At 33.3% G+C, this 15,653-nt stretch overlaps 2 protein-coding genes and 1 long non-coding RNA gene across 5 annotated transcripts in view; 2 read left to right on the top strand and 1 right to left on the bottom strand.

Annotated features, from left to right (window-relative positions):
• Positions 1 to 15,653, bottom strand: part of LOC105253559 — an 82,601-nt gene that overhangs the window by 2,159 nt on the left and 64,789 nt on the right. Inside the window, exon 1 of one of the 3 annotated variants that reach the window (XR_003122689.1) lies at positions 286 to 676. The exons of 1 other annotated variant lie outside the window; for it this stretch is intronic. This is a non-coding gene — a long non-coding RNA (uncharacterized LOC105253559). Of the gene's footprint in view, positions 1 to 281; positions 677 to 15,653 lie in introns of those variants that run through there. One more of the 3 variants, XR_003122688.1, reaches the window with a different exon arrangement.
• LOC105253550 (protein GPR107) lies at positions 761 to 7,448 on the top strand. Its single transcript, XM_011261659.3, has 10 exons — positions 761 to 989; positions 1,659 to 1,799; positions 2,608 to 2,765; positions 2,856 to 3,007; positions 4,327 to 4,559; positions 4,630 to 4,763; positions 4,841 to 5,108; positions 5,290 to 5,562; positions 5,658 to 5,827; positions 6,096 to 7,448. The coding sequence occupies exons 1-10, from the start codon at positions 894 to 896 to the stop codon at positions 6,238 to 6,240; spliced, it is 1,770 nt and encodes a 589-aa protein (XP_011259961.1). The 5' UTR covers positions 761 to 893; the 3' UTR covers positions 6,241 to 7,448.
• Positions 11,603 to 15,653, top strand: part of LOC105253549 (probable G-protein coupled receptor B0563.6) — a 37,719-nt gene continuing 33,668 nt past the window's right edge. The window contains exon 1 of the mRNA XM_011261658.3: positions 11,603 to 12,081. The gene's annotated coding sequence lies outside the window, so the exon portion shown is untranslated. The remainder of the gene's footprint in view (positions 12,082 to 15,653) is intronic.

Below are 15,653 nucleotides of genomic sequence, written 5' to 3' on the forward strand. Positions count from 1 at the left end.
TGTTTTAGCGAAAAGTCTTGCAAATTGAAACATCAATGAAAAAATATAATCGCGTTAGACGAAACAGAATAGAACAATCAACATTTTTCAGGTGAACGATATATGAACTAAAACATAAGTTTTCTAATTATTTTAATTTTTAAATCATTCTCTAGACCACTTATTTGTTTGCATGATTTTATATTTGTAAATAATAATTGTTGAAAAAATTCTATTATGAAAATTTTGCTAATTATTTATACCTATTATTTATACCTTTTAATTAAAAAATCTGCTCTTACTTGCCAATGTTTAATTTATCTTCAATTATTTAAACAATCTGCTATGTTCCAAACGTCCTATATTTTATCGTCTCTTCCTTCTTTTTCGGAAACACGACTGTACATTCTTATTTTGCTCCGTTTACAAAAGAAATACGTGGAGTCAAGGGCCGTTAAGAATCGTATTTCGGTCCTGAAGACGCTACTAGTTTGGACTCTTACCAGAACACAATAGAAACGAATTGTAACTGTCGAAGGTCATATTAATCGAAAAACACACATCGAATGCTCTCAATTCTGATGTAACTAAATCAACGAAACTCCCTTCTATGTTTGTTGTGTTTTCTTCTTTTCTTACGATTCTACTGTGCTGACGACACATGCTTAACAACACAGTTGTCCGGTCGAGTTTCTAATAGTTCCAATTCGCTCGTTCCTTCTTTTCATAGCACTGTCATGTCAGTCTGGTTCAATTCCGATGTTTCCAACATTTCGGGACGGTCTCAGTTCCTGCTCAGTTATCGATGAGCGAGGGCGAAGCGTTCTAGACGCGGCGCGCGCCGATTCCTTGTGATGTGACAAGCGGTGATACAGCTGGAGACAATCAGTGGGAGTGCAAGAAGAACCGAAAAGATGCGGTCGAACGCTGTTACGCTGGCACGTGTTTGTGTGTCACTTCTGCTGATGGTGACTGTGGCGAATGCGAGAATTCACAAATCAGATATACGGGTTAGTTGCACTGGAAATGCGATTTTTCCAAACGACATTTATCATTATCATTATTATTATTGTACACTCAATTGCGATTCAAGAAAAGAAAACCTCGAAGCGTCCGTTGAATCATTCGATGGATTGATGATTGTGTCACGATTGTGTCGCGGAATATTCCTGTGGAAAGTTGAAATAAAAAACGAAGGACGCCTGTTAATAGTGCATTGTGTCGTACATTACGATCGTATGCAAGATTATGAAAAAATAATATCCTATAAAATCACCCGTGGCAATGTCATGCGCCATAATTTCGGAGTACATCATATGTTACTTTACTACGTCATTTTAAAGGAGAAAATGATTAATTTTATCGATTTCTTATATTTATAATTAGCCATAATTGATAGATATATCTGAATAATTACATTGAAAATTTTTTATGGTAATTTTTGTGAAAATTATTGTCAAGGAATTGCGTCAGGATTATGTTAATTTATGCGAAATTGCGGACAAATAAATACATTAAAGAACTTTTCAGAAATATTTCGTCGAAAGATGTGAGAGCAAACTATATAATCTTTACATGACTGTTTTGAAGCAACGGTTCTTTATTCCATGCTGTACTTTGTTCCCTCTTTCCCCTACCTGATGCATTCCCTTTCGCTTAAGTTATCGTTTGTATTTCAGGAAGATAGACGGCATTATATCACTCTGAGCACATTCGGTTTCTACAAGGGTGGCATTTTAACTGTAAATCTCACGAATTTCAAATTCGAACCAGCAGATGCAGACAAAAAACTGACACCGGAAAGTACGAATAAAGCTGTGGTGAGTTACAATAATAAATACTAATATACGAGATGCAACTTAAATGCATTTTTAAATTATTTAAATCTTTCTGAAAAATTGGACTTAATCTCTTTTTTTTATATATTTCGAAGTAACGGGCAATTATAAAGTGGAAAATAAATCGTGATGTAACTTTTTTTCGGAATTTTTGAAGTGAAATATTACAGTTACTATTATACGAGAATCATATAATATTTTTGCAACACATTTTGTCTGGAATTTTTATAATTTCTATATAATTCACATACTTTCATTATCTCATTATTTTAATTACAACATGAAAAAAATAAAAAAAATGTTAATTTTTTAATTAAAAACTCTATTAAGCTGCAAATTAATTTTTGATTACAAACAGCATATGTATGTCGCTCTGTCGACAGACACCTGTTTCTATCTTCCGTACTTTGATAGTTCCGCCGAGAACCACCCGCGTTTATAAATAAGCGCCCAGGATGCTTAGTATATATATCATCGACTTGTTAGACTCGTGAATGACTTGTTCACACATACTTTTAACATAGGATATAAACTGACACATGAAATTTCCTGGTGTATATCATTATCTTATCTTTCAAAGCATTCAATTATGCAATATATGTATATGTATATAATACTATATATTTTATTTTATTTATTCTATATAAAAAGAGAGAAAAATTAATGGATACATTAAATTACATATAAATTTATAAATAAATTTATGTAGTTTTTTGCGCAAATAAATGATAATTTTTATATTGTTATATTTTTCTATTGTTAAAAATGGTATTTCTATTCCGAATTGCAGTTTGGCTTCAGCTTGGGTCGAACGCTAATCGATGCTATTAATCCCTACGTGCACAATCACCTGGATGGGTGTCTGTTACAAAATGTTTCGAATTTCAAGACGGAACAGAAGGATGACAGCTCCATTATATATTTTACCATGGACTTAAAGAATCTAATGTAAGTGATGCAGTCGCGCGCGCGACAACGTTAGAATGCACTGGATGAAGAGTAAATTGGATTTATGAAATAATTCGTAAATCGTTACAGGATGCAAGTAAACTGCAGTCGCAATGTACACGCGGCACATATTTATAAAGACTCCAGTACGGTGCTGATGTATCGAACAAAGAGGAGCTCGCTATCTGCTAGATTCAGCGATACCGCGCTCTTTCCACGGAGAAAACGAAATGCATCGCACGGTGAGTCGTGGCGTATACACATTAAATCATGCGTAAAGTTATCTCTACCTCACAGTAATGCGAGAGCGATTGCGAGGTAATATAAATGTTGAAACAACGACGTTTCTCCCATTCATGCTTCATCGATTTTCATGGCGGTCCGTGGATATATTCTTCATACATGTAATGCAACCAGTGTTTATATTTAACTTTATAATATTGCATAATATAATAAATCGCGAGCGGCAGTTGCAACATTTGGCATATGCTTAAAGACGTGGTAATTATGCGAAGAGACATGCTACGATAGAGCGAAAGATATTTCATTTAGCCTCCGCGTATTGCGCAATACAGACTTGCTTCGATGTAGACATGATTCACTTAGAAAATTTCCGATCTAAATACTGTTGCTATTTGCTATGAATAGAGTAATGAAATTCTGCCTAGGACAAGTGCGAAAACGACATCTGGTAAATGTTATCAGCGATACGCGTAGTATATCGAAAATAAACTATCACAGTATTCGCCAGATATTTTCGACACTTCCTCATGACCTAATATTAGAGATATAATTCGATTGCAGCACGCGCATAGAACAGATGTAAACTGGAGACTTGGCTTATGATCCTTCGCGTTGCAAATCATCACATATAACACATTATTATTATCCTGACAATTCTATTATAATATCTAATATACAATTATTATTATTTTTAATGAAAAAGATATTTCGTCGCGATGCGGAAAGAATAGATAGAATAGATCAATATTAACAAATGTGATGCGTAAAGATGATGCGTAAAGAAAGAATCTTTATTATAGATAGATTATCATATCAATGTAACGTAATTATTTATCGTAAATGATTATATATTCAAGAATGTTTGAAAATATAATCATAAAATAACACACTAAATTGATATAAATGTAATTTAAAGAATTTGTGCGATAAAGGAGCCATCGAAGAACGATCGAGGCGTATGTTCCGCGCATTTCTCGCACAGACAGTTTCAACGATGATCGATGAGCGACAGCATACCGATCTTGAAGTGACATCGTTGATCGAACATCGCAGATGAGAGATACTATAATTAACACGACTTGTCCCCGATTTTATAAATAAAGCGAAACTCAGGTATTTTTGTGAAGGTTCGGTTAGGTAACTATCTTTTGCGCTGACAAGTACACATTTATATCTCATCTCAATTATCGTTCGCGAAGGAGCATTACGTCGTCAAGTGACACATCGATAAATTTACCTGACAAATAAGACCATAAAGAAACCGACTCTTTCGCTTTTCATAAACTCAGTGTCAGATAAAAATCTTTTTGTCCAACAGTCGAAAAATCCGTCGTGTTCAGTAATGTTCCAAAACTCGAGTCAGAGAGCAACGCGTGTTCTCGTCTAAGATTGCCGATGACGATGGAGACAACCTCGAAAGGTGAAAGATCGTACAACACGAGTTTCCTCATGTATGTGGCAAGCGAAGAAGAAGAGGGCCTGTATAATCTCTATTTTCACAATTGTCAAAATTATGATAATAATATGGAACCGCTGCTTGTGGATTTCACGGTAAGATTATTTAGGAATGATCAGGAGATTAGACGATTGTTCATCAGTGCTAAAGAAATTTCTTTCGTAGGTGGAAATAGCGGAGATTAATAATGACAACTTCCTCAGCGCTGGCGAGATGCCCTTGCCAGCTTTGTACTTTACAATGGCACTGCTTTTCTTCTTGTCGGGCTGCTTTTGGGTGTTTATTCTTAACAAAAGCAAGTAAGGAAAAGAGCAATATCAAACATAATGATAAAACATTAGCACAGAATAGAACGTTAATATTACTTCTACAACAGGCATTCTGTATTCAAAATCCACTATTTAATGGCGGTCCTAGTGTACCTGAAGTCTCTCTCATTGTTATTCCACGGTATAAATTACCACTTCATTCAGACCAAGGGTGAACACGTAGAGGCGTGGGCGATTTTATACTACATTACTCATCTCCTGAAAGGCGCCGTTCTCTTCATTACTATTGTACTTATCGGCACCGGATGGAATTTCATAAAGCATATTCTCACAGATAAGGAAAAGAAACTCTTTATGCTGGTCATACCATTGCAGGTAAAAATAATTTTTTTTATTAATATAATGTCTCTTTTCAAATTTTTCAAATTTCTCTCTCTCTCTTTCATAATTTTTGTTTAAAATAAAAATGTTCAAAAATTGGAATTCGATAAAACTGTCACATAATGTATAATGACTTTAAAGACATGTATCGTAATAAAAGCGCATTTTCTCGTAGGTATTGGCAAATGTAGCTGAAATAATAATCGAAGAAAGTGATGTAGGTAATTTACGTCGCGAAACTTCACGGGATATGTTCATACTCGTTGATTTAGCCTGTTGCGGTGCAATTCTATTTCCGGTTGTATGGAGCATCAAACATTTGGAAGAGGCTGCTCGCACGAGCGATAAAGCAGCTATGAACTTGCGCAAGCTGATGCTGTTCAAGCATTTTTACATTATGATAGTTTTCTATATATATTTCACCCGAATTATAATGTACATACTCAAGGTATGTGTTGAGTTTTATGAGTTTACAATGACATCGATTGTCACGTATTACAATCGCGAATGGTATTTTGATTCAAATTGCTCTCACGTTTATAGATCACTGTGCGCTTTGATTATCAATGGCTGGACGAAACGTTTCGAGAAATGGCGACCTATGCGTTCTTCGTTTTAACAGGTTACAAATTTCGACCAGCATCTGCGAATCCGTACTTCACGGTGCCGAGTGACGAAATGGAGTCGAGCGAGGATGACAAGACCGATATCGTGTATATATCGAATTCATTTGTTATAAATATCAGATTTCTTTCTTTTCTAAATTACTTCTAATTTAATTTCTTTTATATTTGAAAAAAATATATCAAAATAAAACAAATTTTTATATTAATAATAACAAACACGACAATCCATCAAATCGCAATAAAAATAACTTGTATATTTAAAAATAATATTTTGCATATTTCGAATAATTGATACATCTCCGTTTCATTTATTTCTTTTTTATTGTGATAATTCAACATGTCACGTCTTTTTCAGTATTTCCGGTGGTAACGGAATCAGCAGAGACTTCAGTAAAGTAAGCAAGGTGCCCAGGGCAGTTCGAACTATGAAAGTTCCGTCTACCGAGGAGGAGCGACATAATCTCTTCCACAGTTCGGAATCTTCTCGCGAGTATGACTGAAAATAATAGAGATAAATTGTGATAGAATGTGTCACGTGACCAACGCGCCTGCGAATTTTTGAGACTATATTCTATGGATTGAAGAGTGGCAATTATATAAAAGCGACGACAGGATGATGAAAAGGGAAATCAATGAGAATGCGCGACTCAAACTCAGCAATTTTTCTATCCTCAGATTTATTTTACATTTCTCGAAAGAAAACAAAGAAAAAATATCGATTTATATTCGCAAATCACTACATTAGTGCGTTGCATATAACAATTGTGGCTGGATAGTTTATTTATTTGTGATCAAGTTTATATTTTTGCTAATTTCAAATTAATTATTATATCGCATTTCATTGAATCACCGATTTATCGATCCTCTCCCGCTTTTGTTTTCATCATTCAATCCGACATTAGTGAGATATTTCTTCCTTTAATTTTTTCCTTTTTTCTCTTTAACGAGATAGATACTTTAAGTAGGTAACTGCTCACCTTAATCACTTAATGTTACAATGTTAAGGCTCCAACATGAGAACGCGAGCAGACGACAAGTACGCGCACTTTTTTCGACGCGTCTCTTGTAGTCAGTTTTCCGTAGGCATTTAGAGAAACATTTCCATTCTCTTCTTTCCCGTAATGCACGCTTGATTACCTCGAGGAATCTTATTTTGCTGACGGCGCGGGTACTTTTATATCGTAATCTTAGGAACAAGGACCGAAAATTGAGCGGTGCAATAAACTTATCTAACAATATGTGTCCTCTCGCGAAATATTACACGCGATATTATTATAGTAGAATTAATAGTACAATTGTTAATACTCAATGGCAGATCTAAGTGAACTAAGTTTAAGTTTTACAGTCAAGAAGTTCGGTGCACAAATGCCTTGCTTCTTAAGCTGTGACGTGTTTTCAATTTCTTTTTTCAAGTTCAAGATTTATTTATAAAGTAATAATCCTTGGAAATATTACACCATCGAAAATATGTAGATCTGCAACTGATTATTACTATTATACTTATTATTATACAAACGTTGTCGTTTCGCTACATCGTTACATCTAGGACCATATTTACTTACAACTAAAAATTCCAAGAAATATGTTCTAAGAAATATTGCACTCGCGGAAGGTAAATATGATCCTAGTTATATCTGTTATTATCAATAACTATGTCGTATATATCGAACGGGACACGAAGAGTTGAAAAATAAAGCAGATATTTTTATGAATGTTTCACTATTTATTTCTTCCCTTTATCGTTAAACATACGGTAAAATATTATTTCTATTTTACGTAAAGGATTAGACTTAAGAGAAGTTAAGCATAAAATTATCACAATTTAAATTTAAAACTAAACTTGAATTTATCCTGAAAATTAATCGAAAATTTTTTGTCTGAATTAATCATAACTTAAATTTATGGAATGGTTTTTAATACTCACAATGTACTATATTTTTCATCTTTTTATTTTTATATATACATTTTATATATACATTTATCTAAATTACTTAAATACGTCGATGATATAGAAATATTATATTTGATAATTATACTTTTTAATGATCTCGTCTGCAAGATGAATAAACATGAGACTTGATTAAATGAAAGTTCCTTATTTCCGGGATCGTGACGGATTGACATAATGATACATTGTGTGAAAAAAGGATCGTTGCTTTATTTTAAATTTTTTAAATCGATTTAAAGCGTAATAAATTAAATTAGTAGTTAAGTGTTTAAACGATTTGACTCACTCAACTTAACGCTTCGTAGTGAAACTGCGGTTGAAAAAGGCCGTGAGGCAATAAAATAGATTTAGAGCGACGCTGCTCCCATAGCGTCGTATACACGTAAGTTTTTATGATTGCTATAAACGTCGCTTGCGGTTTTGCATTAAAACACCAACAGACGAATTGTCAGTTTCCCTGCGTAAAACGTGTATAGAAGCGAAAGTTAAAGAGATTCCACGAGGGCCTTGCGCGGTTTCCACAGCACATGAAACATGGCAAGTACACATCAGGGAAAGAAAGGAAAAATTTTTACCGCGCAATATATAGCTGATACAACTTTTATTACAGTTGACGTCGTAACAATGCATGGGATTAATAAATATTTTACACTCTGAATTCTCGCGACTCAAATGTTTTTACAAACTATGTTCTGTGTCAGTCTACTTTTAAAAAAATATTACTCTCGTGACATGTAATATTGTCACGCCATACTATCTATATAAAAGAATATAAAAGGATATAAAACAATGAATAAAGATTAATAGAAGAAGTCAATATAATATCATGTCAGCACAATTAATTAACAACTAATTAAATAATAAATAATACAATAAATATTTAAATTTAATTAATAATTTACTTGCATCATCTTCGTGAATGCCCTAACATACGAAAACTGTCAAAGAAATATTTAATCGTTTCTTATAGCTATTCACGAATAACTCAATGTTTTTTTCCATTAAATTCAATTTCCGCAATGGCTGTTGATCTTAATTAGTATTATTTCTTAGAGAAAGAAAGAGAGAGAAAGAGAGAGAGAGAGAGAGAGAGAGAACTAATTATCCACTTTGTATCTATTATTTTACATCTTTATACTATTATTTACAATTGTTGAAAAAATACATTTAACGTGTCTGATATAATATCATCGTGTAGTTGCCATTATTAATTTCTAGATAAATAAACGTTTTATAATATCAATCAATCGAATATATGAGTTTGATTGTTAATAAAATCTGTATACGATCGTTATAATAAAAGATAAAAACATTTATTCTACCGAACTGCACTGGCAGTTTGCCACGTGCAGAAAGGACGTTTCGAAATCTGTTTTCGTGAGCTCACTGACTCGTCGACCCCATGCCGAAGCATACGTATTCTTAACAGTCCTACTCCCCATGGAACGAACGCACAATTCATCCTGTTATGGTCAAAGTAGCTCTATGCCACTCCTGAGGATCTTTTCGTGCGAAACACTGACATTGTCGAGCATGAATTCGGGTTTGTTACGTTCTGTTCCAACACATAAATATCATTTATTTATGATACTCGAAAGTTACAACACTTAGCACTTAGGCTCGATTACAGAATTTCTTCTATTTTAGGGAGGCTTAGATACGTAAACTTGATATCAGTTGATTAGTTTTTTTCGTATTGCAACTAAAATAAAAATTTACGAAGTTACAGATATCAATGAATTGAACTCAGGAAAAATGTAATTAATAATTTTAACATTATTTTGAATTCATATTTATTCATCTGCATAATATATAACATGCGTAACATATTTTTAAATAATTAAAATTTGTCAAATTTGTACTTTGTGAATAGAGAGAATTTAAAGTTCGAATCTTAAGAATAGAAAGAGAAATATGAATCATATAAATATCATATTTTGAGAGCTTATAAATAGAACGAATGATAGAAATGTAAACGCGCTACTTTGCTTCCATTTCTCTATCATCTTAATATTTTTAATTTTCTCTATTTATGTCATAGTGTGACTTGAGAAAAGGATGGGACACAGTTGGAATTAGTTAGTTAATACTTGTTCGAGTTAGAAACTACCTCGGATTAGTTAATCAAGACTATCTGGAAAGGGAGAATGAAAGGAAGAAAGGGCAACTAACCCCTTTGTAAGACGTGAGTTGAAATGCGAAAAGTTTGACTGTGGATCATCGAAGGATTCGGTCATAAGAGCAGCCGTACGCAATTTATCATGTCGATACAAGATAATATCCTCCTCTACGTGCCATTGAGCGAAAATGGTTACGAGCCATAAACCTTGATCTTCCGCAGTCTAAGCAACGGCGTTTATTTATCCAGGTAGCTGAGACGCATAAACAAATGTTATTTTATCCCTTCAGTTGTAAAAGTTATTCGTACGTGTAAAATTATTCTTTGTCGCGTAATCAAATTAAATTACAAGAAGACATTGACTTGATTGTTAAAGTCTACTATATATCAGGTCCGTATTGGTTCCTCTTAGAATGATAAGTATTATAACAAAACAATCTTTATTCTATATTCTTTACTATATTTTACAATAAAACTCTCTTTTACATATTTACATTTCGTACATTTCGTACATTTCTATATTACTATTATTTATTATTCTATCCTATCTAGTATATACACATGCACACATGTCTATAACCCACCCTATATCCTTTCTTACTTTATTCTACATTCTTAAGAACTTCCGCTTCCATTTACAATTTTCACTGCTTCTTTCATCAGTATTCCCAGCTTTCTCTCTCATTTTTTTCCTCATTCCTCTACTCATTCTTCCCTTTCTCCCCTTAATTTTTCCAACTTCCTCAACCATCTCTCCCCCTCTCTCTTTTCTCCTAACACTTCCTCCATTCTTTCCTGTTATACACTTTCTTTCCCTTCATTCGCACATTCTTTCCACACGTGCTCCTACATTTCCTGTTGCCTCCCACATAATATACATTTTCTTTCGTCCATCTCCACCCAATACTTTTTCCCCTCTTGTTCTCTAACTTAAACCTTGCCACCCTTTACCATCTGCTCTCTCCCCACAAACACATTAATTATATAAATCTATGAAATTTCGAGGCTTTTAATGAAATTGGAATTTTTTATATAATAATTTTAATACATAATTTAAAAAAATACTTTAAATATTTTAACTTTAAATATTTTACTTAAAATATTTTAACATTATTAAAATATTATTTTATAATACATAAAATGAATTTAAAATTTCATTTCGTTTTATTTAAGAATAAATCATGAAAATAATACTTCATAAAGTTTTTGATAATTTTACTCTTTTAATTTCTCGCCTTTATATTTTTATATGCAGAATATCTAAAAGATTATTTGTGATTATTGATTTATATAAAGGGTGCTTGAACATAACTGTTTTTCGAACTTTAGAAACGATTCTAGAAAAAAGATTATACCTTAGTACATTCTACTTAAATTCTAAATTGATTTTTTTATTTGGAACCATGGCTACATATTTCAAATAAAAAATTGATTTGTAATTTGAGATATATATATTATATAATCCATGCATTTGCTACATCTTCGCTATTTACAATGTTACGAGAACTCAAGTGTATAGATGAGATTACGCTCGAGGTTTAATTATAAAAGATATATTAGAATATAATAATTTTCATTCTATTTCGCAAATGTAGTCCTAGTGCATTCTACTTTCCGAATCTGTCATAAATTGCGAGTATATAAATATTAATAAATAATAAATATAAACTCAAACATGAATACAAGCGAAAATGATGCTAATATTAGATTGATAATTGATATTTATAAGTAAAATTTTCGACTCGCCTGATGATTAATATCATCTTGTTACCCGCATTTCACAATCTCATTAATTTTGCCGCCGTTACCGAGATAAACTTGCGACAATTTCGACCATTTTCATGCGTATCGGCGTATCTGATCTTTCAATCTAGCGAAAGTTCACGCGACCCTACGCGATCTCTTCCGTATCCGATGATATCGCGGAACACTTTCTCAATATTATCAGAAGTTCCTTCTTTCTTCTTTTGCCTTCTCGTTTTTCTTGCGAATCCATGAAGGCAGAATGCGACGCATGCGTCGCGTGGCTGGACCGGCCGAGCTTCTCGTGCACTCGCAAAAATTCTCCAGTTAGCGCCGCGACGCGCTCGAAGGAGCTCTCGTTCGTCGGACGGTAGTCGCAAAAACAACACAAACTTTTGTCACTCTTGCGGCCGCGAAAAAGAGGGGAAACAGATCTGAGATTAAAAAAAAAATTATTACGCGAGAAAATTATTTCCCGGAAGTAATGCGCGCGATGCAGCCGCGAAAGATGCAACCGGTACGCATCTCGAGGTAATTATAGCACACGTTACTGTCCGGAACGTTTTGATCGTCAAATCGATCGAGACGGTCCGTATGGCTTGCAAACATATGTTTTTCATCGTACGCGCGAAATGATTTGCTCGCCGCACGCGACGATGCAGAGCCATACAATTTGTAACAGAGGATGCATGTTAAGCATTTCATTCTAATTGATGAGTGAAGATAATGACAGCAATTAATTATATCATTTAATCAACTGCAGAATAGACGCTAATGTCAATTTCATATTTATTGATTCGTACTATTATCGATGCATGTTTCTCGCTTCACATTCTTGACCGTAACAGTTAAATATAAAATGCGCTAAAAAATTATGATGCAACAATCGTTTATTAATATATATAATTTATAATTGATGATCCAATTTTGTATTTTTTGTTTCAAATATATAAGACGATTATTTATTTCCTATACGTGCGTGCACAAAAAATATTCTTGCTGGAATGATTTTGTTTATTATCAACAATATACCGTTATCTCTTTTCTATTTTAGATTAATTTAAATAGCAAAATCATGTTTCGTTGAAAGAAAAAATTTAAAACAAAAAATTCGAACGAATTCTGTTAAAAATATTCAAGTCTAGTGTGGAATTTAATTAGCGCACATTATAAATAATGGCCGCGGTTTGGAATTAATATTTCAGTTGATATAAAATATTTAAAGGATTATCTTCATCACGTGATTACATTGCGTAGCAGACGAGTGTGTGACGTAAATTAAAATGTAACGCGGCTTTCAACGCGCGCAGCAATGGATTAGACAGATGAGTCTTGACAGAATATTTATGCCGATTCATATTTCGCCTTTCCGCATGATATTTATTGTCTATACTTAAGAAGATTTATATGTGAAAATGCACAGTTAAAGGAGAAAAAGAAAAAGAGAGAGAAAGAGAAAGCCGAGTGCATCAATGACGCTCCGTAAAATTAGATTTGACTAAAAGCGCACTCGACCTTCGGCATGAAAATCACTTTATATCGCGTTATGTGTGTGATGCGTTAGAGAAAGTGCGAGGACCGGCGAACGTTTAAATTATGAATGTAACGAAAAGCACCGGCATCTCTTTCCGGATTGACCCCAGGTGCAAACGCACCGCATGTACCATATATGTGAAAAGTAAAGTTGCAACGAGAGGGCGAACACTTTTCTCGTCGACAAATTCGTTTAACTATCATATGCTGAAAATGAGTACTTTAGTTACCTTTGAGATTTGAAAAAATATTATCTTAAGTTACAATGTATAATAAAGTTTCTTTTGGTTGATAGATATTGAGATATCAATGGCATGTATCATCAATGATTAAAATATTAATTATAATCGTATAACATATATACATATAAAATATATGTAAAATATCCTTACAGAAAGAAAGAATAATGAATTCACTTTGATTATATTTGCTTATATTTGATAAAAAGATGCGATAAAATGTCAACACAGTTTCTTTTTCTTTTTAAAAGATATAATGATTCATTTAAGAATATAATTTATTCTTTGCTCCATTTGAAAATTTTTAATTTGCTTCCTTTATATCATTTATTCTATTCGGATGCGCGATTTTTGGAAATGCATTATTACAAATAGACACTCTTTACGAATAATCGAATAGAGAAAAGAATCCAGGTGATGAATGGAGATTGCTGTCTAAAATAGAAAACGAGAGAGCCAAATAGTATTATGCGAAAGGATCATCTCAAGGCGCTGGCTGTGCGGAGATCCTTGTCAGCGCTCGAGTGCTTCTATCTCGTTTAAAGGCCAGCTTGTCTCTATCATTTACTGTAACGAGGGGACCGGGTCCTCGAATGTCGATATTTTGAATCCCATATGAATTCGTATCAAATAAAACCGAGAGTATTCGTTTACCGGGTTCGTTTACTCTCGAAATTATGATATGCCTATAAATATATGCATGCACGCGTATTTATGTTGTATATTTAGCGCTGAATTGCGGTTCATGATTCTGTAGTCTACGATAACGTTAAACGCTATCATCATATCGAATGAATTAATCCCGGAAACAAAAGGCCTTAATTTTTATATATATTTTCTCTCTCTCTCTCTCTCTCTCTCTCTCTCTTTCATCTATTATTTTATTTTATTTTTAACAATTTTAATAATTTCGTTTTTACATTTATTATGTAAGGATACCCTTATGTTTTATACTGTTTTACACAGATATCTCTTATATATTATGTGTTACTTTTAATACAAATGAATACGAAGCATGCACATATGAAGCGAATCAAACGTTCAATTATAATTACAGTACAATTACCGTATTGCTCCGCTCAGCGTAACTCGCAGTTATCATTACAGCGTATTCTGCATCTTTCCGATCTCCCTCGTGCACGTTCATGTACGCGTACATGTATAATGCATACAATAGGGAACATAATAACGCTGGTCAGCGATAAGCTAATAAAATCGGGGCCGGGGCTTGTTAACGTACCTTTTTTATCGCGAGAACGTGCCCTACCGAGAGCGTAATTATTACTATAGCGTCGACGGGGCGATTTAATCGCGGCGTCAAGCTGCAACTTGCGCACCTCAGATAATCTTGAGCGAGCGACTCTCAACCCTTCGCGTTTCCTACCTCTCGCCGTACTCGCTCTATTCTCGCCTGTATTCGAGTTTACGACTATTCGAAATCCGGCCACGATTCGCGGTGGATGGAATTTTTTTTCCTCCGCTCGACTCCCTCGCGCGTCGAACTTAAATTAAAAATATTGGCGGGCGCAACGTGACGTGAATGAAAAAGCGTGTCCCACTGACGGCATACATACGGATACGTCGTCGCGCGCTATCTCGATCTCTTTGATAGACGGTACTGGTAATATTTAGGATAGAGAAGAGAGAAAAAAAGGAAGAAAGAGAAGATGATAGAAATTCATAATACTATGATGTATCGAGGGGAGTATCTAACATAAGTACAACGTTATGTGCTGGCAAAAAAGACGGGGAAGCAATAAAGGTTAATTAGACGCTTGGCAGGGGGTTATAATATCTTCAATATGACATTGATGCATTAATAATATCGATGTGAAAGACTTGAGTGCGACAAAAGATATCAATATGCCGGCTAAGAATGTCGGTTTCAATATGTTACATCTTCTTTAATATTCGCTACTCTATAAGCTATATCAATTAATTCGCGTAAAATAATTGTCAATATTAAATAATAAATAATAAATAAATAATATAATAAATAATTTATATATTTATTTATATATATTTTTTTTCATCTCTCTCTATCTCTTTCGCTTTTTCTTTTATCTATTATTTTATTTTATTTTTAACAATCTTGATAATTTCGTTCTTACATTTATTTGAACATTGTCGATTTAGCTAAATATTAAATAGAATTTATTTTTAAATATTTTAATTCTAACTAAAAATGTTTTTGAATACCCACGTAATAAATTTAAAATCTATTATAAAAATAAAATTAACAAATTATCACGAAAAAGAATTCAAAAATTTCTGTCCAAGCAATAAAAATATATAATTTAATAAAATAAATGTTTCTGTCAATTGTTATAT

This window comes from Camponotus floridanus, unplaced genomic scaffold (genome assembly GCF_003227725.1).
Source record: "Camponotus floridanus strain SB8 unplaced genomic scaffold, Cflo_v7.5 scaffold2, whole genome shotgun sequence".
NCBI classification, from domain to species: Eukaryota; Metazoa; Arthropoda; class Insecta; order Hymenoptera; family Formicidae; genus Camponotus; species Camponotus floridanus.